General features: G+C 41.3%; 1 protein-coding gene across 1 annotated transcript in view; it reads left to right on the forward strand.

Moving 5' to 3' along the window:
- The window catches only part of sema6ba (sema domain, transmembrane domain (TM), and cytoplasmic domain, (semaphorin) 6Ba), a 224,719-nt gene that overhangs the window by 56,697 nt on the left and 142,738 nt on the right, over positions 1 to 25,284 (forward strand). The window contains exons 4-5 of the mRNA XM_060906139.1: positions 1,846 to 1,906; positions 2,034 to 2,096. Of these exons, the coding sequence (XP_060762122.1) occupies positions 1,846 to 1,906; positions 2,034 to 2,096 (124 nt within the window). The remainder of the gene's footprint in view (positions 1 to 1,845; positions 1,907 to 2,033; positions 2,097 to 25,284) is intronic.

Consider the following 25,284-nt stretch of genomic DNA (forward strand, 5'->3'; position numbering starts at 1 on the left):
ATATATTACGTGTGAAAAATGCAAGTTTTTCAACACGAGAAGATAAACTTCATATCTTCAATCCAACATGTGATTTTCTTTTTATTATAGAGACACATTCACTAACAAAAAGTACCCAAATTTATCAAAACAATCTATAGATTTCCTCGCAAGTGACATACAGAGATTAATGTCATGGTTTTGGTTCTCCATGTCCTGGATGGAGCTCGTATGAAAAATATGAGTGGTGTATTTCCCAGTAAAACATTCGTGTCCATCTAATACATGGGATTATGTGGTTAACAAAAAAGTGTTAAAAAACAAAACATGTTTCATACTTTAGATTCTTCAGAGTAGCCACTGTTTATCTTGATGACGCTTTAGAAACTATTGGCATTATCTTAACCGGCTTCATGAGGGAGTCACCTGGAATGCTTTTCAATTAACAGGTGCCTTGTCAAAAGTTCTCATCTCATTATCTCTAGCCGCTTTATCCTGTTCTACAGGGTCGCAGGCAAGCTGGAGCCTATCCCAGCTGACTACGGGCGAAAGGCGGGGTACACCCTGGACAAGTCGCCAGGTCATCACAGGGCTGACACATAGACACAGACAACCATTCACACTCACATTCACACCTACGCTCAATTTAGAGTCACCAGTTAACCTAACCTGCATGTCTTTGGACTGTGGGGAAAACCGGAGCACCCGGAGGAAACCCACGCGGACACGGGGAGAACATGCAAACTCCGCACAGAAAGGCCCTCGCCGGCCACGGGGCTCGAACCCAGGACCTTCTTGCTGTGAGGCGACAGCGCTAACCACTACACCACCGTGCCGCCCCTCATCAAAAGTTAATTATTGAAATTTCTTGCCTTATGAATGCATCTGAAAACAAATAATAAATAATAAAAATACAGTAACTAGCTCTATTCCACAACTGTAGTAATCCATATTATGTCAAGAACCGCTCAACTAAGTAAAGAGAAACAACATCCATCATTACTTTAAGACATGAAATGACTTTTAATTTAAAAAATAAAGAAAAAACAGTGAATTAGAAGATGTGTCCAAACTTTTGACTGGTACTGTGTATATTGTTTTTTATTATTATAGGTTTATTTGTGGTTATTGGGTGTTGGTAAATATAATAGCAATTGTCATGGATTTGTATTAAGTAATTCATTATTGAAAATTGTTTTTGGTGTGGGTGACACGGTGGTGTAGTGGTTAGCGCTGTCGCCTCACAGCAAGAAGGTCCTGGGTTCGAGCCCCGTGGCCGACGGGGGCCTTTCTGTGTGGAGTTTGCATGTTCTCCCCGTGTCTGCGTGGGTTTCCTCCGGGTGCTCCGGTTTCCCCCACAGTCCAAAGACATGCAAGTTAGGTTACCGTGAGTGTGAATGGTTGTTTGTCTCTGTGTCAGCCCTGCGATGACCTGGCGACTTGTCCAGGGTGTACCCACCCTCTCACCCATAGTCAGCTGGGATAGGCTCCAGCTTGCCCACGACCCTGAAGAACAGGATAAGCGGCTACAGATAATGGATGGATGTTTTTTGGTGTGCTTCATTAATGTGCTTGTGGGGTTAAAATTAAAAATGCCATATAAATTATTAATGTAAAAAAAAAGAGCCATAAACCTAAATATTGTGATGTCCATAGCATGTATCAAGAAAATGTCTTCTAGTATCATATGATATTTTTTCGCTATGAATAGTGATATAGTGATGTCGCAGCTGCTCGAATGATTCATGCTTTTCAACCATTTTCCCTTTTGCACAATAAAAGGCTTACCATTGCGGTTCTGAGATGAGAAACTTCTGTGCTTTGTTTCTGATGAATAGCGCGTGTGTGTGTGCGTGTCTGTTTCAGAGATGACCTTTACCGTGTGGAACTGGACCATGTAACAGGGGATGAGATGTTCTACAGCAAAGTGAGTCCTATTTCCTCACACACATGCTGTCTGAATCATTAATGTGTGAGCGTGTGTGTGTGTGTGTGTTCAAATGTGTGAATACAGGACGTGAACAAACCACATTTTCTTTCTTTCACTACTCCAGAAGCGAACGTGGGAATCCAATAAGAATGACATCCGAATCTGCAGGATGAAGGGCAAACACGAGGTGAGTGTTTAATTGTGTTAAGTGCCTCACAAATGTTTCTCGGTGGGCATGTGACCCTGCTAAATGTCTTGGAAAAGTATCTCAGTGCATAAAACATCGTGAGTATATTCCACGCTGATAAATTCCTCTTAAGCGTTCTCTGGTGAATATTCAGCTCAGCTGTACAGTACTGAGAAGAGCTAAACTCCTGACACATTGGCCTATGCTGATATGCAGCAGTGGCCTGCCTATAGCAATGGCTATAAAGTGTTCTTTTTTTGTTGATCGTGAATTGATCAGTTGTGCTTCTACTGATGCTGATGAGACGTTAACCTTTAGACAGTGAAATCGTTCTTATTTAATGGATCCGAGCATTTTATTGACTTGAAAAAAATGAGAAATAGGAAAATACAGAAAGGGTCCAAAACTTTGATGCTGCTTCCAACTGTTTTTATTTCATTAGTAAATTACATTTCTCATTATTCTTCACTGACGGCATGGTGGCACAGCGGGTAGTGTTACAGCTCCAGGGTCCCCAGTTCGATCTTGAACTTGGATTACTGCCTGTGTGGAGTTTCTCTAAATATTCTCCTCATATCTGTGAGGGTTTTGCCCGGTTTTCTCCCACCTCCCAAAAACAGTAGGCGGATTCGCTAAGATTAGTTGTTCTAGGTGTGAATGAGTGTGTGTTCATGGTGATGGACTAGTGTCCACCCCATGCCCAGGCCCTGGATCCACCATTACTCTGACCAGAGTAAACTGGTTACCATAAGTGAAAGAGAAATATTATCCTTCATTAATAGTTAGATCTCCTGAAAGGATGCGTCTTCTCAGTGTATTGGTTTCTGGTGCTAAACCAAAGTCATATAATTCCAACCTTGAATACTCAAAGGCATAAAAGTAGCATTTGCACAGAGCTTCTGGAGGAAGTAGACTAATCTCAAATTCATCACTTTATTCCAGCCATGTAAACAAAGAAGCTAACATTCTGGCCCACTGGCCTTCATCAGAGCATGGAGGAAAATCTCTTATATACAGGAAATGGCAGGTGATTGGCTTAAAAGATCATATGAAAATTGACCTCCCGAGATCCCATGCATATCCATAACCACTTATCCTGTGGAGGGTCACGGGGAAGCTGGAGCCTATCCCAGCTGACTATGGGCGAGAGGCGGGGTACACCCTGGACAAGTCAAGTCATTTGTATAGCACTTTTAACAATAAACATTGTCACAAAGCAGCTTTACAGAATTTGAACGACTTAAAATATGAGCTAATTTTATCCCTAATCTATCCCCAATGAGTAAGCCTGTGGCGACAGTGGCAAGGAAAAACTCCCTCAGACGACACGAGGAAGAAACCTCGAGAGGAACCAGACTCAAAAGGGAACCCATCCCCATCCGGGCAACAACAGACAACATGACTATAACATTAACTGTCCTAACATAAAGTCAGCTTCGTTGATGCTATAAACCCCCCACCAACGGAAACCCGAGCGCAAAACCGTTCATGACAACCGCAGTCCCAAAGTCAGCAAATCAACTGCAGTCCCCAGCCACAAAAGCACCACTGCAAGAGTCCAGAGCGTCCTCCAGGTGTGACTTTCGACTGTCCACATGGGGCCGCCCTCCACAGGAGCGATGCAATGAGACTCCAGCCAGACACCAGGGCACCAGAATGGATCAGGCAGGTCCGAGGAGCAGAAGAGGTCAGCATCTCGATCCCAGGACTGACATGTAACTCAGAGGGACAGATTTTTTTTTTTTTTTTGGGGGGAGAAGAGAGAAAACACAGGTTGTTAGGTATGCCCAATGTCACTTGAATAAGTAGGAACGGTATACATATTACACTGAGTACAAGCAGGGACTCTGGCAACTAACTATGACAGCATAACTAAAAGGGGAGAGCCAGAAGGTAACACAGGCATGAGGAAGCCCTGGGACATAAAGCAGCAGCCACTACACCGTCAACAAGCTCGAGTGAGCAAGCGAGTGGGGGACTGACAGCATCCATACATCCCAGTTTACCAAAACACTATGTCTGACGACCCTCCAGATCTACACCTTTACCTCATAAACACCATTAACAAAAGGCTTGACTAAACAGATATGTTTTCAGCCTAGACTTAAACGTTGATACTGTGTCTGATTTCGGAACATTACTTGGAAGCCTGTTCCATAACTGTCATGGGATGACAAGTCGCCAGGTCATCCCATGACCTTCCCCAGGTCAGGGAAGGTATCTTAATGAAATACCCAGAACAGGGTAACACTATAGGAGTCTCTGAGTAATGCTAGTTCTGTAATGAAATGACATTACAGGCCTTATCCAGAGCAACATACAACACACCCAGAGGTTAGGTACCTTGTTCAATTCCAGGGAATTGAACTGGTGATCTTCTGGTCCCAAAGCTGCTTCTCTAACCATTGGACCATGGTTTCACAAATTGTAAAGTGATATATGCAGCCACAGGACATGTTGGTCACCATCACATGTTAACATCCATCCATCCATTATCCATAGCCGCCTATCCTGTGGAGGGTTGCGGGCAAGCTGGAGCCTATCCCAGCTGACTATGGGCGAGAGGCGGGCTACACCCTGGACAAGTCACCAGGTCATCGCAGGGCTGACACATCGAGACAAACAACCATTCACACTCACACCTACGGTCAATTTAGGGCCACCAGTTAGCCTAACCTGCATGCCTTTGGGGGAAACCGGAGCACCCGGAGGAAACTCACGTAGACACGGGGAGAACATGCAAACTCTACACCAGTGGTTCTCAAACTTTTTTCACCAAGTACCACCTCAGAAAATACTTGGCTCTCCAAGTACCACCATAATGACCAACATTAAAATACAGTAGCGTAGTAGGCCTAAGTATTCATTAAAAACAAGGCGGAGGTTTTATTTAACAAGTATATTTAATATTGTTGGCCACTGTAACATTACGCACAGTACTTTGAACAGTAACACTGTGTTTAAATATAGGAAAATAAAACACTGTACTTAAATAATGAATCAAATAAAATTAATTGCACATAAAAGTGAAATAAACATTGTACTAAAATAAATATTAAGAGTTCTTAAATATTAAATGAAAATGTACTTAAAAGTTAAATTACTGTACTGTTCTTAAATGTTAAGTAAAAAAAAAGTACTGTACTTGATGTACTTGAAAAAAATCAAAACAGGCTATGCATAGCTGCAGTTCCCCGATTGTGTGCGGCTTACCGGCTCTGGCGATCAGGAGGCTGGCACGATATGAAGCTTCCTGTGCTTTGGCTGCGGGTGTACCATAGGACAGAATGGTGGACTTGGACTGCTTCAGTTCATCACGTTTTCGTAAAAAAAAAAAATCCATTGGTTTGTCCTTTAGTGCTGTGTGTTTGGTCGTAAGATGCCGTTTGAGATGCGACGGTTTCATGGGCTCATTGCTCAGAACGTCCCCGCATACAACACACTGCGGCCTGGGCAGCTCCTCTGTCCCGCTCCAAATGAATCCCAGTTTTATGTATTTTTCATCATACTTCCTCCTCACTGGTTTCTGCTGTTTGCTAGCAGTTCTGGGGCTGGTTTTGCCACTGTCGTTAGCATCTGCGCTCAGCTCACACACGTCCTCTTCAGTTCTCCCTCTCTCCTGATCCACGCTCCCATTCGCGGATTTAAGCCACGACAGTAATTTTGTCGTACCCGTCATAATTAGCAAAGCCACCTCCACCTTTTCCCATCACAGCCTGGTCTACCAATGGCGGATAACCGTCTGTCAGCGGAACTGGCGGGAATGTGTACGTACGCTACGTATGGCTACCCAGAAGCACTTGCAAACTTTTTAAAATTATTAACTTAATTTGTATCTCCTTTCATTTTCTTGTCATCGGTTAATAAGATATTTTCATCCATTCGGATATTATGGACAGTATTTCACGTTTTATTTATTTATTTTTTTATTTATATTTAATTAAGTGATTCTTTGGCGTACCACTAGAATGGAGCCCGTGTACCACTAGTGGTACGCGTACCACAGTTTGAGAATCTCTGCTCTACACAGAAAGGCCCCTGTCAGCAACTGGGCTCGAGCCCAGAACCTTCTTACTGTGAGGTGACAGTGCTAACCACTACACCACCGTGCCGCCACACTTCAAATTATATAATCTTATCCTCTTTGGCCCATTATGCAATAACCATACATTTTTACCTTCCAAACTTGACTCTGCATTTACACATTAGAATGATAAAGGCATCATATCATTCCGAGGACTGTTTTTTAATGGCACATTTGCCGACTTTAAAAGTCTGTCCCATAAGTATGGCTTACCCCGAAACCATTTTTTTTCCGCTATCTCCAGGCTTGCAGTTAAGGATCATTGCAGCACATTCCCACATCTGCCTGCTGAGGACTCACCAAATATTCTAGATAAACCTGCAAACATGGCAGGGCTGACATCTAAGCTGTAAACCTCCATTCTTCAGTCTGATCCCTCTCCACTTGTCAAAATCAAATGAAAATGGGAGACTGAGCTGGAAATCCAGTTTCAGGACCCCTGGTGGGACAAAGCCAAATTACAAGTTAACTAGCGTGACCAGACGTCCCGGTTTGACCGGGACAGTCCCGATTTTGAGTTGCGTGTCCCCAGTCCCGACAAAGGTCCATCGGGATGCTGAAATGTCCCGGTTTACACCAAACACTAACAAACTGTCCCGGTTACAGCGATCATATATAGCCAACGAGATGTCAATAAAGCTTCTAGCAATTCAGCATCAATGTGCGTGTGTGCGCAGTCAACCTTACAATGTATCTATTTGTACAATGTTGCAATATAGAGGCCGCATTATAACGTTTTTTTTCGCTAGCGGCTGTCAACTACTGCGCGACAACGCCGAACGGATGAGCGCTGGGCGGAGATGTTCACGCACTTCAAGAGTAGGGAGATTCCTTACAGCAATGTCAGCCAGCTTTGCCAGTTTGCCATGTGCCTACCTGACACCAATGCTCCAGCTGAGCGAATATTTTCACTCATGAGCAACACCTGGACTGATGAGAGGAATCGCATGACCGTACCTACTCTCGAAGCCTTGCTCATTACCCAGGCCAATTTCGACGATACTTGCTCGCAGTTTCACAGCAGGCTCTCGGGCAATAAAGCGCTACTGGAGCAAATTCACTCATCATGTAAATATCTCATTCTCATCTCATTATCTCTAGCCGCTTTATCCTTCTACAGGGTCGCAGGCAAGCTGGAGCCTATCCCAGCTGACTACGGGCGAAAGGCGGGGTACACCCTGGACAAGTCGCCAGGTCATCACAGGGCTGACACATAGACACAGACAACCATTCACACTCACATTCACACCTACGGTCAATTTAGAGTCACCAGTTAACCTAACCTGCATGTCTTTGGACTGTGGGGGAAACCGGAGCACCCGGAGGAAACCCACACGGACACGGGGAGAACATGCAAACTCCGCACAGAAAGGCCCTCGCCGGCCATGGGGCTCGAACCCAGGACCTTCTTGCTGTGAGGCGACATCGCTAACCACTACACCACCGTGCCGCCCATCATGTAAATATATGCAATAAAATGGCATCTTCTTTGGGTTGGGTGGCTGTGTTTCTGAAACATTTTTTGTTGTCTTTCATCTGTTTCATCTGTCTTTAATCTGTATCACAGATTGTCTTGACTTGTTTGATGCTGTTGTCAACTCAGGGTTCACGTTTTCAAAATAGTTAATAGCCGACACTGGTTAAGATTAAACAGAGGCATTTTGGGTAAAGGTTCGGAGGTGACAACGATTAGGCTCATGCGCTCGTTCCTGTTACAATGCATAGCCTATTGTTTAAAAAAAAAAAGTTAATCGCATAAAATGTTGATGTTAATATGCAAGCAATGCATTTTCTTGGCGTTTTCACAAAGGTGAAATAAATCAGTTGAAATTCAGGCTATTGGCCTATTCCCCATCATCACATCTGTTGTCTGATTTTCTTACTTTAACTGAATTGTGATAGAAGTACATGTAGATAAGAAAATACTTGATTATTCTCTGAAATGTTGATAAAAGTGAGCTTCTACAAAATGATAAAAGCACCTGTCTGAGCCATGGTTTGAGCTGGAGCATGTTTACATCAAAACGCGTGTGCGTGCACGAGTATCACGGTCACGCGCAAAGTGTCCCGGTTTTAGACTCGGGAAATCTGGTCACCCTAAAGTTAACCATTCTTCATCCTGTGCCCATGTCAATCTAATGCAGTTTAAAGTGCTACATAGAGTGCATTTAAGCAAAGCCAAATTAGCAGAATACTTTCCTGGCACTAGTGAGGCCTGTAATAGATGTGTCCCCATCCCGTCGTCTAGCTCATACCTTCTCGTCATTCTCAAGGTTGACAGGATTTTGGAAAAAAACTTTTTCAAGATCGTGTCTGAAGTTTTAGATACTGATATTGCACCCTGTCCACTCATTGCGATTTTTGGAGTTCCCCTGAACTATCCTGAGTTTGGTACAGTACATAGAAATGAAATGTTTTATCATTTGCCTCTCTGACTGCCCGTACATGTACCTTCTTACACTGGAAGTTGCCCAAGCCTCCAGCAGAACACACTTGGCAAACTGATCTAATGTCGTTCCTTAAACTGGAAAAGATCAAATTTTCTCTTAGAGGGTCGACTGAGAAGTTTTACATTACTTGGCAGCCCTTCCTCTCTGATTTTGATAAAATATCTACAGCTCCCATCACTTCGCTAGGAACATTTCCATTATTTTTTGTTTCCAGCTGAACATTCATACTGGCAGAATTGGTGAAGAAACCAGAAAGGTTTAATTATATATGCTAACTACAGTATACCGTATGCTTTGTACACTTTGCATGCTTTGACACATTAAAGGAGAACTGCAGTCATTTTTAAACTTGCTTTATTTCTTAATTAACATGTTATTCAATTACGTTTTCAGTTTTAGTAACCTTATATCGTGACTCATATTGGCAACTAATTGCAATTAAATATTATACTTATCAGTCTATTCGGTTTTTAGCCATGTTGAATTTAGTTCGTTTGGTCCACGGCAGGCGTCGCTTATCCGTGCGATCTTCACAAGACTTGTGCGAGACTTCGAAACGTGAAGTGTCAGCCAGATGTCAGTGCCGCCATTTTGAAAACTGTTTTCCAAACGAAGTATTGCACAAAAACGAGTTTAAATGACGATTACTGCCGACTTTTTTCAAACTTTCCTGATTGCTATCAAAACAAACAAAACTTCCGGCTTGATTACATCAGCATTCAAAAGAGGGCGCGTGCGTCTTTTGACAATGTTGGCAGATGTCGGTCACTTTGATTTCCGCTGTACGTTTTACTTCCGTCCTACGATGTCTCACACAGGTCTCAGCGAATCTCGTTTACGGCCATCGCTTTGACATATGGACTGATATATTACAGAGCATATTTCAAACACTCATAACTTGCTATCGCAGTGACAAAATAGCGATCAATATGCATTCCGATATTTAATAAAATGAGATAAATAGAATTTTGATAATAAAAAAATTTGCCTTCAGTTCTCCTTTAATTCATAAACGTGGACCGACTTGGGTTAGGAGGGTGAGTGGGCTTTCATTTTTGGTGTTTCTTTCTTTCTATTTATTTATTTTTACCTCTTTTGTTGTCTGTTTGTTCTACACAAATGTAAAACTGGACATAATTATGCTTGCTTTGAGATGCTTTGTAAAGTGAAGTGATATCCTAATGAAACAAATTTATTAAAAAATATTAGCCTAGTAAACTAGACCCACCCGCCTAGCGGCCAAAAATATTTTTGCCTAGCGAATGGGTCTAGCCTCGCACCATATAAACAAAAACACCCCGGGCATCAAATCGTGCCCGCCAATCACAACGCAAGGTTTTTGTTTGGATTCTTTGGGCGGGCTTTTGCAGGAGTGACGACAAAGCTGCGCGACGCTGGAGAAAGCACAACAGGAAAGATGGCTATGGCTAGTGAACAGCGCACGTTTGACTCCACTTTGGAATCAGTTTTAGAAGAATTAGACTTGGAGTTTTCATTGAAACATGAGCAGGAAGAGGCTCTCCGCTCATTCCTTTTCAAGAAGGACATTTTCGCTGTTTTACCGACCGGCTATGGCAAAAGTCTGATCTACCAGCTGGCTCTGCTCGTAGCCAAAAGGATGGGGCTAGTTTGTGCAGTACGAAGAATTAATAAACAGCTTTGAAACATTACTTTTTGATTGTTTCTTATTTTCCCGTTATTTTAAATTTAAGGGAAATTATTTCACCAAACACCACTAAATAAAAACTCTCAAAAACAGTTTAAGCAAACACTTGAAAAACACTTGAAAAAAATAAGAGTGTATGTTAAGTATGTGGTACAGACTCCAAACTTGTGGTCATTATCTCCAAACTTCTTAATATCTAGAACCTGTTAATTAATTAATACGCATTTTGAAAAATTATTTATTTCAAGGCCTCCCCCACTGCTTTCTGTCGCTCTGACTACGTCACAGTCACTGTTGCGCTTATTGGTCAGAGCGTTGGCCTATACGCACAGAGACAGTTTGAAAGACAGCGGTTTGTTCCTCCCACACCTTTCGGAAATGTCTACGGATCGAGGCCAGACTAAATATTCACATTTAGTCTGGCTTGCCAGGCTAAAAAAATATGACAATGACTAAAATCAGGTGAAATAGTAAATCCCAAACAATTTCAATTGTTCTTCATTCATAGAGGTAAAAAGTCTAATTATGTTTTTATATATTAATTGGGTCAGTATAGGTACTGTTGTTACTATTTATTGGTGAACACCTGACAGAGTTGATATCATAATATTTACAGCGTGTTAGAAACTTCTATTTGTTACTATTGAAATGAAATAATATGAAATAGTTTCAAAAGAAGCAAAAAAGCTGTGAATAAACAAAAACAAAGTTGTTGGTGGTAATTAATAATAATTAATAAATAACTTGTTATGATCAGAAAATGAGCTCTTTTATCTCAAGCTAATGCCAGAATTTTCTTGTTACCATGGAAAAAAATGGCATTCATTTTATAATGCGGAGGATATAGCTCTCGCTCTGTCTGTCTGTCTGTCTGTCTGTCTGTAAACATTTTAGTTTCCGGAGCATAACTCAAAAACTATTAGGGATTTTTTCACGAAATCTGACAGTTAGTTGTGCCTTGTAACATTCTGGGATTTCTATGATTTTTATTTTTTCTGTATTCCCATGGGGGCGGCACGGCGTTGTAGTGGTTAGCGCTGTCGCCTCACAGCAAGAAGGTCCTGGGTTTGAGCCCCGTGGCCGGCGAGGGCTTTTCTGTGCGGAGTTTGCATGTTCTCCCCGTGTCCGTGTGGGTTTCCTCCGGGTGCTCCAGTTTCCCCCACAGTCCAAAGACATGCAGGTTAGGTTAACTGGTGACTCTAAATTGACCGTAGGTGTAAATGTGAGTGTGAATGGTTGTCTGTGTCTATGTGTCAGCCCTGCGATGACCTGGCGACTTGTCCAGGGTGTAGTCAGCTGGGATAGGCTCCAGCTTGCCCGCGACCCTGCACAGGATAAGTGGCTACAGATGATGGATGGATGGATGCATTTCCATGGCATCCAATGCAACTTAGGAAAATTTCGAGTGGGGTTTCATATGGGTGCCAGGGGGATATGTCATCTCCTGATGATTTTTGTTTTTGTTTTTTTTTGCAAGCATGGCCATTCTCAGCTTCCGTAGTTATCTACTTAACAAGCAAACTTCATTCTTTTTATATATTTGAGGCAATAAAAGTATTCAGCTTTATGTCAGTATTAATTAAATGCCACTGTAATATCATATGACAGCGTCAACCTTTTCATTTTTGACTCACATCCAGACATCCACACACACACTATCAAATCCTCGCAAAATGGATGCTTTTGATTTTGGAACCTTCCACAGATGATCCTCATTTCCTGAAACTAACCCCTGACTGGAAAACGTCAGTTATGACTGGTGATGTGTGATTGCATTAGGATGCTGGTGAATATCCGCTGGACGCAATCACATGCTTGGTTTGTTCTGTTTGATATTCGCCAAAGAAAAAAAAAATCACCCCTTTTCCTGAAGTTCAGAGGCTAATTGCAGCAGACTGGCCTTTCCCCAGTTCAGGGAGTGAAGCTAGCATGGTTTGGTACAGGTGCATTTCAGGGGGATTGATGGGATTGGTTTCAGTGAGGATTGATATCCAAGCAGGGTGTGTATTATTTTTCTGCAAGAGCTAGCTTACAAATGAGACCTGTCTCTAATGCATACTGATAGTTCCCCTGTTACAACTTCCAGCCACACACACACACACACACACACACACACTTCTGACACTTCAGACACACACCTGCATGCTGCTCAGTCATTAGTTCTGTTTTTGTTCCCTTTTTTTTGCCAAATTCTCTCTCCTTCCTGTGCTTTTCATCCTTTCTGTCCATCCATTACTGTGTCTAATTATGTCTGGACCGCTTTTCTTTTCGTGTTCTTTTCTCAAACTATTCATCAAGAGACTAAAAGAGCAAAAAGCATAACATTAGAGCTGGAGAAAGAGAAACACACAGGCATGTATCTGTTTCTATGAATTACTGCCACCACTATGGCACTGACCTTGAGATCTTTGGGAGCCAATCGAGACAATGACGAGAAAATGAGACATAAACAGCAAGCTGTTTGTAGCGTATTTACGGTACTGTATATCGCACTTTGAGATCACAATTTTTCCTATTCTGATGTTTGAAGTGAACATTAACTGAAGCTCTTGATTCGTATCTGCATGATTTTATGCATTGTGCTGCTGTCAAGGGATTGGCTGATCTGATACCTGCATAAAGCTGCAGGTGGATGGGGAAGTCATGGCCTAAAGGTTGCCAGTTCAATTCCCTGGACCAGCAGGAATGGCTGAAGCATCCTTGAGCAAGGCACCTAACCCCCAGCTGCTCCCCGGGCTGCTCTGGGTATGTTGTACGTTGCTCTGGATACGAGCGCCTGCTAAATGCCTGTAATGTGTACCTAATAAAATGGTTAGTGAGTGTACAGTATGTAGTCGAACATAGGGGTCGGGGTGGATATTATAACTGACACAGCAGCACTTCTGTTGATACTGAAGTGTATATTTGTAGGCAAATCAGACGCTCGCTGGCTGTGCTGCGAAAATTGTGCATGCAGACGCTCATCTAAGTTTCCAAATCTGTCATTGCTTAACTCTTGAAAATTTTCTATCATGAATACAATCATTAAAAAGCTTATCTCTGCTTTCCAAAGAAATGTATCTCGTTAAGATCTGTTCAGTACTTTGGGAATAACGGCAGGTTGAATTTGGTACAACAAAGTAAAAACTCTCTGCTCACATGACATCAGTAAACTGCCGGTGATTTTTGAGTCACAGGGAAGCGCTCAGGCTCTCTCTCTCTCTCTCTCTCTCTCCTGATCAGTTTCCGACTGGATTACTCGTGAATATCAATCAGATAACTTTGATAGGGATGTTCTCTCGCTCTCACTCAGTGCGTTTACATACACATAGAGAAAATCGAATTTCTGCCGTAGCTCGACTGAAATCGGAGTTCTAAATGCCATGGAAACACCTTAGCTCGGCTGAAATCGAACTGAACTGGATTTCTCGTAATCGAGCTACGCGACCTAGATTATGCGATTGTAGCCGAGCTACTTAGTGCATGTAAACCCTATCGATGTACGTAGTCGAGCTACTTACTTCAGCACTGCCCCTTCCAGAAGTGACGAGTGACGAGACCACAAGCGGCAAACACAACAGCCTCGGTCGGCATGACAACAGTAGTAGTAGCGAGCAGCAGAAGAGGTCAGGAGGAACAAGGAGAACGAACGAACGAAGAAGAGAAAATGGCGAGCAGAACATTGAACTAATAACTTTGTTTATACTCTTGAATAGCTCTTCTTCATGACGACAACCGGAAGTGTACCAACACGATGGGGCGTGTAGCGCCACCTGTGGCTCGGGTGCACAATGTATCTCACACAATAGCTCGATTTCCTTGTGTGCATGTAGGATTGGATTTCTCTGGCACCCCTGCTGGGACCCTTAGCTCGATTACCGACAGCAGCTCGATTTGGATGTGCATGTAAACACACTGACTGTTTCTGATGAAGTATTCAGCAAAATTTTCTGTCTGCTAGTTTTGATGTTATGATTCCCAGGAGACTTTGAAGTGAGTTTTCATAGCTTTACCAACTTATTTTTTTCTAATCAAACAGATTCGTGTCAATAAATAGCTAATTTAACCCTTTGGTGACGGACCCCTTGAAAATCGTTCCTCCAGGAACGATGACGTTTCAGTTGTCAAGACAACGGAAAAACTAAAATACAAGAGCATTTTGTTTTGTGCACAAGAGCATTGTGACGTATCTTTCTGTTTTGTATTTTAGTTTTTCCGTTGTCTTGACAACTGAAACGTCATCTTTCCTGGAGGAACGATTTTCAAGGGGTCAGTCACCAAAGGGTTAAAATATAACTGTAGTTGTTTTGATGAAAAATATTGAGATCTTAGTGTTCGGAATGATATTTTTAAAAACCGGAAGTCAGAAACGCAAGTGTCAATTTCAGTTCAGTTAATGTGAATTGTTTATTGGATGTGGCTCATACAGTTTTTTCGAGGTTCGCCTTGAAAGCTGTGAATATTAATCGAAATAATCATTTATATTCTTTCATATAAACACTAGTAGGCCCTACTTAGAAATACAAAGGCCGACAGAGCACAAAGAGGGTATTATAAATAATCTTTGATTACTTTTTTATTCTGATAGAGAATGGTAGATGTGAGACATTCAGTGCTTATTTATGCATATTTTATAATTAACATTGATTTCTCCTTCTTTGTGATGTATAAATGAGAGTTAAGATCAGCTTTATATTGCACAAATAAAGCCATTTGGTGAAGCATTGAAGAAGAGAGTGTACCGATTTAACATTTGTACCTAATTAGCATAATTAAAACTAATTAAATGCTAATTTGCATAATTTGTTTTTACTCATTTTTTAAACTTTGTATTCAGTACACAACCATCTATGTGCCTGCCAATTTCCATGTAAATATCTTGAAAAATAAAGTTATTAAGAAAAAACATTTGATCTAATTTGTTCATGAGGCCTATTTTGGACCATGTGATCCTCATACAGAATATTACAGCATATTAAGCCGTTTTTTCAATCTCTGATTTGTAATGTCTCAAGAATGGATAAACATATATTTTAATTTGTGAAAAGTATGTTGTTCTACATTCAATTCTGAATTCAGTGTGACCAATTTCAAGCAATTTGGATTGATTTTCACCTGATATGCCTCATATTTGTTTAAAAGTGTTAAAGCTAAACTGCCTTTCAGATTTTTCAAGTGTAGGTCATAAAAATAATTTTCCCTGACACCCAATTATTTTTGTTTAGTGGACCGTAAGCTACTGAAGTCAAATCACAGACTTCCAATTTTATTAGTGTTTTTTAATAGACCAATTAATGAATTTAGGGCCACGTGGCCCTAAATTCTCTGCTGTTTTTTTCCTGCTTCACCATGACCCAATTCAAGATACTGTACTACATCATGCATCACGTGGTGGGCTTTCCCTGTTCACGCAAGGCATTGTGGGATACAAATTTGAAACAGGAGAGAAAAATGGAGGACGTGAATGAAACGTGAAAGACCGACTACAGTAACGGAAAGTGAGAAGAAAATACATTGTTATATACAAATGAAAGGGAACGCAGGACCAAACTAATAAATATCGGCGGTCAGCGAGCACCTCGGTGTGATCAGCTGTTCATTTAGCGACAGAATGATGTCACTGTCAGTGCACGGTCAAAGGTAAACCTGCGCATGCGCACACGGACTTCCTCTGTCTGCGTGACTGCGCGAAGCGAGCGATTTCATGCACATTATTTGCTCAGGAATCCCCTCAAATAAAATAACTTCCCAGCTACGGAATGGCCTAATATTTTGTGAGAAGTTACAGAAATAAACATATATCACAACGACCAAATTTCAGACAGAACTAAATTTTATGAAATTGAAAGGCAGTGTCGCTTTAATATTATTGGTAATTGTAATAATCGTGGTACAGTAATACTTGAGTTACACTTTCGAAACCAAAGACACATTAAAATTGATTGTGAGGTTCTCTCCTCATACAGGAGGGGACAGTATTTTAGCTTTGCTGTAATCTGCAACGTCATGATGACATGGTCAGAACTTTTTTTCAGTGAGACTTGGGGATTGATGCAGAGACGAAGCCTGCACTGGTGATGTAAAGTGGTTGGGTCGAGGTGGTAACTACGGAGGTGGTGACATCGTTCATTTTCTCCTCCACCATGAAATAAGAAAAATCCAGCTTGGTTTGACCAGCTGCCAAAACACGGACCATTTTTCTGCCAGATGGTAAATTGTTTTTTATATTCTTGACTAAATTGATCAGGAAAATGTTCGCAATTTTCTAATTGATGTTATTTTCTTGAAAATAACTCATCTACAAAGTTGCATAGTAGCAATAATTCAGAAACTGTTTGCTTCTGACTAGCACTTAGCAACATGGCTGTGTTTTGGCAGATGGTAGATGGTCAGACCAAGCTGGATTTTTCAGCAGGGCTTTATTTTTGGTTCCAGACATTTATTCCCAGTCATAGCTCCATGGATCATTGCATGATAACTTGCTGTGCTGTTATAGCCTTTTTAATGTGCCCCTAAAAACTGCTGCTTTTTTAGTGCAGTATATAGATGACAATAACCGTGATAGCATTTTTCTCTTAAGTTATTTTCATTGCACAAATGCAATGTATAGGCAAGAGCGAGGAGACTTGGGACAAGTTTTCAGCTTTTGTAGATTGCGTGAAATTCTGTGCAGGTAGCGTTACATTCATATTGCATGAGAGAGTGTTTACTATCCCCTCTTGTCACAACATTAGTTTCTCAGATTGTCAAATATACAGTGGGGCAAAAAAGTATTTAGTCAGTCACCAATTGTGCAAGTTCTCCTACTTAAAAAGATGAGAGAGGCCTGTAATTTTCATCATAGGTATACCTCAACTATGAGAGACAAAATGAGAAAAAAAAATCCAGAATCACATTGTCTGATTTTTAAAGAATTTATTTGCAAATTATGGTGGAAAATAAGTATTTGGTCAATAACAAAAGTTCATCTCAATATTTTGTTATATACCCTTTGTTGGCGATGACAGAGGTCAAACGTTTTCTGTAAGTCTTCACAAGGTTTTCACACACTGTTGCTGGTATTTTGGCCCATTCCTCCATGCAGATCTCCTCTAGAGCAGTGATGTTTTGGGGCTGTCGCTGGGCAACACGGACTTTCAACTCCCTCCAAAGATTTTCTATGGGGTTGAGATCTGGAGACTGGCTAGGCCACTCCAGGACCTTGAAATGCTTCTTACGAAGCCACTCCTTCATTGCCCGGGCGGTGTGTTTGGGTTCATTGTCATGCTGAAAGACCCAGCCACGTTTCATCTTCAATGCCCTTGCTGATGGAAGGAGGTTTTCACTCAAAATCTCACGATACATGGCCCCATTCATTCTTTCCTTTACACGGATCAGTCATCCTGGCCCCTTTGCAGAAAAACAGCCCCAAAGCATGATGTTTCCACCCCCATGCTTCACAGTAGGTATGGTGTTCTTTGGATGCAACTCAGCATTCTTTCTCCTCCAAACATGACAAGTTGAGTTTTTACCAAAAAGTTCTATTTTGGTTTCATCTGACCATATGACATTCTCCTAATCCTCTTCTGGATCATCCAAATGCTCTCTAGCAAACTTCAGACGGGCCTGGACATGTACTGGCTTAAGCAGGGGGACACGTCTGGCACTGCAGGATTTGAGTCCCTGGTGGCGTAGTGTGTTACTGATGGTAGCCTTTGTTACTTTGGTCCCAGCTCTCTGCAGGTCATTTACTAGGTCCCCCCGTGTGGTTCTGGGATTTTTGCTTACTGTTCTTGTGATCATTTTGACCCCACGGGGTGAGATCTTGCGTGGAGCCCCAGATCGAGGGAGATTATCAGTGGTCTTGTATGTCTTCCATTTTCTAATAATTGCTCCCACAGTTGATTTCTTCACACCAAGCTGCTTACCTATTGCAGATTCAGTCTTCCCAGCCTGGTGCAGGTCTACAGTTTTGTTTCTGGTGTCCTTTGACAGCTCTTTGGTCTTGGCCATAGTGGAGTCTGGAGTGTGACTGTTTGAGGTTGTGGACAGGTGTCTTTTAAACTGATAACGAGTTCAAACAGGTGCCATTAATACAGGTAACGAGTGGAGGACAGAGGAGCCTCTTAAAGAAGAAGTTACAGGTCTGTGAGAGCCAGAAATCTTGCTTGTTTGTAGGTGACCAAATACTTATTTTACCGAGGAATTTACCAATTAATTCATTAAAAATCCTACAATGTGATTTCCTGGATTCTTTCCACCCATTCTGTCTCTCATAGTTGAGGTATACCTATGATGAAAATTACAGGCCTCTCTCATCTTTTTAAGTGGGAGAACTTGCACAATTGGTGGCTGACTAAATACTTTTTTGCCCCACTGTACTGGCCTTCAGGCTTCACTTTTTCTGTCATTATTTTTTTGCAGGGAGACATGAGACATTGAGGGGAGACATGGGACATCATGTTGGGAGACTTGGGACACAGTGGGAAGACATGGAACATAAATAAAATACTGAGTTTAATCCTACATGTTTAATTTGTATTTATTTTCAAAACTTGCAACATATGAACTGTCTGAACACACAATGCTGGTACAGCGATAGAAAAATGTCAGTTTACCCAAAACCTGACGAGACAAAACAGTTCCATTCTCAAGAAGGAATGAAATAAGTTTAATCCTCATGCAGGTACACAGCTGCATTTTTAACAAGCATTTTAAACAATTTTATATTTGTAAACCATGAGAAAAAACCTGTAGCATGAACTGTCCCAACTCTCCCCATCTGACCATTTTGAAAATAAAAAAATCCTTAAATGTTTTTTCCTCCGAAATTTAACTTGAATACTATATGTGGTAACTCTATGCTACATACTTTCATTCCTAACAAATCCTGAATTCACCAGTGTACATTACACCATAGAATGGAGGTGAAGGCGAAGTAGAAAAAAAAATACAAGTTTTGGTTGACAAAAATATTTAACTGCACATATCTTACTGCAGTGTCCAGTTTCATGGCTCCAAAGGAAGTAGGTTACTCTAAGGGACAACATCTAACTTTTGATGTAATCTAAGACCTGATTGGTTGATTGAAATTAATTTATAGGAATACAAACTGTCCCAAGTCTCCCCCATCTCAAGTTTCCCTGCTCTCCCCTACTATTTTTGAAAAACTATTTTCTGTAGAAATGCAAGAAAAACAAGACGTAGTTTTAGGAGGAAGACATTACATTTAACATTTAAATATATATATCTAATTTAAACATGCATAATTAATGAGACTGGACGGCATGGTGGTGTAGTGGTTAGCGCTGTCACCTCACAGCAAGAAGGTCCAGGTTCGAGCCCCGTGGCCGGCGAGGGCCTTTCTGTGTAGAGTTTGCATGTTCTCCCCGTGTCCGCGTGGGTTTCCTCTGGGTGCTCCGGTTTCCCCCACAGTCCAAAGACATGCAGGTTAGGTTAACTGGTGACTCTAAATTGACCGTAGGTGTGAGTGTGATTGGTTGTTTGTCTTTATGTGTCAGCCCTGTGATGACCTGGCGACTTGTTCAGGGTGTACCCCGCCTCTCGCCCACAGTCAGCTGGGATAGGCTCCAGCTTCCCCGCGACCCTGCGCAGGATAAGCAGCTAGAGATAATGGAGGTAATAATTAAAGAAACTGCTACTTTAATTACATTTACAGCAATATTGGTGCCCCATGTGAGGAAAAGCACCTACAGATTCATCCTTTAGTTTAGTGCAGACCTCATTTGCAGTTTCTGAATAATGCTTAGCAATGGCTGTGCTCTGCAGAATGGTAACTTTATCCATATAAACTTACGTGGCACAACTAATTTTGTAGTTTCCCTTACAAAATCTATTTCTGTGTGATTCAAATCTAAGAGACTCTCTTTTCTGTGGCTACGCTTTTTTATTTTCCGATCGCTGACACACACACACACACACACACACACACACACACACACACACACGGAATGGTCTTCCCTGATGCCAGTGCTCTCTCTCAGTAATTGCACTGGTAATGAAATTATTTTTGTTACTTTACCCAAGTGGACACATTCTCATAAAGGGGATTGAAATTCAATATTCTAGCTTGTGTTACAAACACGTGTGTGCTCCTCTGTCTTTCTATGTCTGTTTATTCTGGTCTTTCAGCCTCATGTTCAATAGTCTGATATGCACACAGACATTTTTCACTGCAATCTCCTTCTTCAGCAGAATACAAATGGTCCCCGAGCCCTGCACAGAGACATATCTTAATAAGAAGGACAATCCCACAGACACACAAAGCCACCCAACAGTACAAACTGTTCCTCTATTCTTGTCTGGCCAAGAGACCAAAGGTTATCCCATCCTCTTTGATTGGCTCATAATCCTTTGTCAACAAAATAGACAAGACTTAGCATACAAATCTCAATAAAAGCATTGAATGCACTGAAGACCGGACCATTCTATAAAAAGGCAATCAGTAACTGATATTACACAAAGGATGTTTGTACCGGTAGTACTTGAGTCCAGAACTCCGACTTGAGTCCGACTCGTGCCCTAATTTTAAGGACTCGTGACTCGACTTGGACTTGAGCACAGATGACTCGGACTCGTGCATTAACTGCATTCGGACTCGTAAACTGGAGACAAGGGCTCGGAGTTTTCTTTATTTTTGTAATATGCCATAATTTGGCATAAGATATTTATACAGTGGCTATAAAAAGTGTACACACCCCGTTAAAATGATGGGTTTTTCTGATGTAAAAAAATGAGACCACGATAAATAATTTCAAACCTTTTCCCACCTTTAATGTGACCTATAACCTGTACAATTCAATTGAAAAACAAACAAATCTGTTCGGGGGAAAAACATAAAAAAAAAGTACAACAAGCTGGTTGCATAAGTGTATACACCCTTAAACTAATACTTTGTTGAAACACTGATTTAATTACAGCATTCAGTCTTTTTGGGTCGGAGTCTATCAGTCTGCCACATCTAGACTTGGCAATATTTGCCCACTCTTCCTTGCAAAAGCGCTCCAAATCTGTCAGATTGCTAGGGCATATCTTGTGCCCAGCCCTCTTCAGGTCACCCCACAGATTTTCAATTGGATTGAGGTCTGGGCTCTGGCTGGGCCATTCCAAAACTTTTTTGGGGTCATTGTCGTGCTGAAAGATGAAATTCCTCTTCATCTTTCTAGCAGACACCTGAAGGTTTTGAGCCAAAATTGACTGGTATTTAGAACTGTTCATAATTCCCTCTACCTTGACTAAAGCCCCTGTTCCAGCTGAAGAAAAACCCCAAGACATGATGCTGCCACCACCATGCTTCACCGTGGGTATGGGGTTCTTTTGGTGATGCGCAGTGTTGTTTTTACGCTAAACATACCTTTTGGAATTGTGGCCAAAAAGTTCAACCTTGGTTTCATCAGACAATAACACATTTTCCCACATGCTTTTGGGAGAGCTGATGTATTTTTTTTTTTTGCAAAATTTAGCCGGGCCTGGATGTTTTTCTTTGACCCTACCTCATAGTCCAGACATATAGAGAATACGGGAGATTGTCGTCACATGTAGTACACAACCAGTACTTGCCAGAAATTCCTGCAGCTCCTTCAGTGTTGCTGTCGGCCTCTTGGCAGCCTCCCTGACCAGTTTTCATCTTGTCTTTTCATCAATTTTGGAGGGACGTCCAGTTCTCGGTAATGCCACTGTTGTCCCATATTTTCTCCACTTCTTGATGACTGTCCTCACTGTGCTCCATGGTATATCTAATGCCATGGGAATGTTTTTGTCCCCTTCTCCTGACTGATACCTTTCAGCAATGAGATCCCTTTGATGCTTTGTAAGCTCTCTGTGAAACCTGGCTTTTGCTGGAGGAGCAACTGAGTAAATGTCTGAACTTTATTTGGGGTTAATCAGAGTCATTTTAATTGATGGCAGGCGTGAACCCAAAAAGACTGAATGCTGTAATGAAATCAAAAGGTGCTTCAACAAAATATTAGTTTAAGGGTGTGCACACTTATGCAACCGGCTTATTGTACATTTTTTATTTTTGATGTTTTTCCCCCCAACAGATTTGTTTGTTTTTCAATTGCATTGTACAGGTTATAGGTCACATTAAAGGTGGGAAAAGTTTTGAAATTATTTATCGTGGTCTCATTTTTTTTTTTACATCAGAAAACATATCATTTTAACGGGGTGTGTATACTTTTTATTCCCATTGTATCTACATTAATTTTTATACTAATTTCGTGCAAGAGAATGCACATTCACCTGTTCATACGTCATGTTCAGGAACAAACTAACGTTAATGGCGGTAAAATGCCTGGAGAGAACACCCCTAGGATTGTCCGCTTTGCTTATACAGACTTCTCATGCAGTGGGAAAAACGGCACTGCTACTGTATGTAGAAGAACTCTCGAGGAGACGACAGGGACAACCTCGAACTTCAATTGTCATTTGGCAAGACTCCACCCAGACAAGGAAGTGACACGCTATGTTCATTGCCCTGTTGATAATGGGGCTAGCTGACCAGTGAGCTAGCTAGTGTTAACCCTGTCTCATGTTATTTGCCCTGTTGAGAGCGGGGCTTGTGTCGGGCTCAACTCGGATCAGTCGTGGACTCGACTCGAAATTTTCTTTAATGACTTGGATTTGACTTGGACTTGAACACTCAAGACTGGACTCGACTACAACACTGACACTTACATAGTGTGATGCTAAGAACAGAATGTGAAATTAACGACAGAATATTCATAGAACTGTGTGTACACACTGAGCGGCATCATAGTTACTTCACTGTGTATGCTTTTCTCCAATCAACCACTACTCTATTCTCTCTACAATTTTCATTCTGCAAGATCATGTGGGGGAGAGACAGAGAGAGAGAGAGCAGAAGCTGTGCGAGTAGGATTTGACCCATTGCCAGACAGCACAGGTGGCGCTTTGTCAATGATGTGTCAGGAGGGACAAAAGCAAATGAGAAAGAAGAAGAAAGGAAGAAAGCAAGGGACTAGACAGAATCATACTCCAGAGAGAAGAACAGCACAGAACCTTGCATGAGGAGATAAAGTACGTACATGAGAGCGGAATGGTGGACCTCAGGGACTGAGTGATAATGAAGAGTTAAAAGCACATTTACGTACCGTATTGATGGTGATTACAATATGAACTAGAAATCTGTGTTTTGATTGAAACAAGCTCCTTCGGTTGGGACCGAACTGAACCTTCAGTGACATTCCTTGTTAACATCGAGCACGACATTTCTACCCTACAATTACAGCACATTGAGTTCTGATAGATTTATAATGTGCAAAGCAAATGCTCATAGCCCTGAGTGTAATAGGTGCATTGTTCTTTGTTTGTTGTTTTGTATTTATTGCTTGTAATATATAAAGTTCTGTGAAAGCAGAACTGCACTGAGCAACATTCTTTATGAAGCATGCAAGCTTGCTGTTTGAAAAGAGCCATAGTCATGTTGTTTTGCAATTAGTAGGTAATTAAAGTTCTGTCTTTACCTTTATTTACACAGTAAAACTTTTGAACAAGAGGAGGATTTAGTGGGAACTACTTACGTAGTGTCAATTTTTTTTTTCACTGTAATCAAAAAGGCTGAACAAACACACACACACACACACACACACACACACACACACACACACACACACAGAGCAGCGTTTATTTCTTTCTTTAGGAACTCAAACAAAACTTGACTGAGGTACAACTGAACAACACTGTATTTGGTGGAAACAGCACGGCTTTTCACCTTGAGAAGACCACACCCACAGTGAAGCATGGTGGTAGTAGCATCATGTTGTCGGAATACTTCATTAGCAAGGGCTCAAACTGAGGTTGGGGGTGGCGATGATGCAGCGATGAGGTGCAGGTCAAGTGCTACAACCCTTCTGAAGTGCATTATTTTTGTACAACAGCACAGTCTGAACTGGGATACATCACTTATACCACAGCAGTTTGCCAATGATTATAATGTTTAATTTAGTAATGAATGACACATCACACATTTTAAAGGTTTAGAGTTAGGTTTAACATTGTGGAACATCCAAAAGACATGTTAGTTCCTGTTATATTCTGCATTATAGCTGCGATAAACAGTCATTCTTCGGTAGCTATTTAAATACACATCCCAGAACAAAAAACTTCAGCACATCAATGATTGGAAGATTAACTTTATTATTAGTCTTAGATTTTTGTGGCGCGTTCACCGTACACATCCCAGTGTATATATTAGAATGAACGTGCTATATATACTGTATATGGACAAAAAATTGAGAGACCACTGAAAAATGATCAATTTCTCTGGTTTTACTATTTATAGGTACGTGTTTGAGGAACGTGAACATTTCTGTTTTATTCCATAAACTACTGCCAACGCTTCCCCCAAATTCCACATAAAAATATTGTCATTTTGAGCATTTAATTGCAGAAAATGACAACTGGTCAAAATAGCAAAAAAGATGAAGTGCTTTCAGACCTTGAATAATGCACAGAAATGAAGATCATATTCAATTTTATACACCACAATACTAATGTTTGAACTTAGGATGAGTTCAGAAATCAATATTTGGTGGAATAACCCTGACATTTAATCACAGCTTCCATGTGTCTTGGCATGCTCTCCACCAGTCTTTTACGTTGCTCTTGGGTGACTTTATGCCACTCCTGGCACAAAAATTCAATCAGCTCAGCTTTCTCTGATGGCTTGTGACCATCCATCTTCCTCTTGAGCCAGAGGTTTTCAGTGGGATTCTGGTCTGGAGATTGGGCTGGCCATGACAGGGTCTTGATTTTGTGGTCCTCCATCCACACCTTGATTGACCTGGCTGTGTGGCTTGGAGTACTGTCCTGCTGGAAAACCCAATCCTCAGAGTTCGGGAACATTGTCAGCAAACTGACGCTCACTGTATCCCTCTGCCAGTAAAGCTAAAATTTAACCCTTTTTTTCTCACTCAAAACTTTTCTTTTTCACTCTTTTGGCATAATGAATAGACATTTTTGTCTTACAATTAAATGTAAGGTACAATA

Source organism: Neoarius graeffei, chromosome 23 (assembly GCF_027579695.1).
Source record: "Neoarius graeffei isolate fNeoGra1 chromosome 23, fNeoGra1.pri, whole genome shotgun sequence".
In the NCBI taxonomy this organism is placed as follows: Eukaryota; Metazoa; Chordata; class Actinopteri; order Siluriformes; family Ariidae; genus Neoarius; species Neoarius graeffei.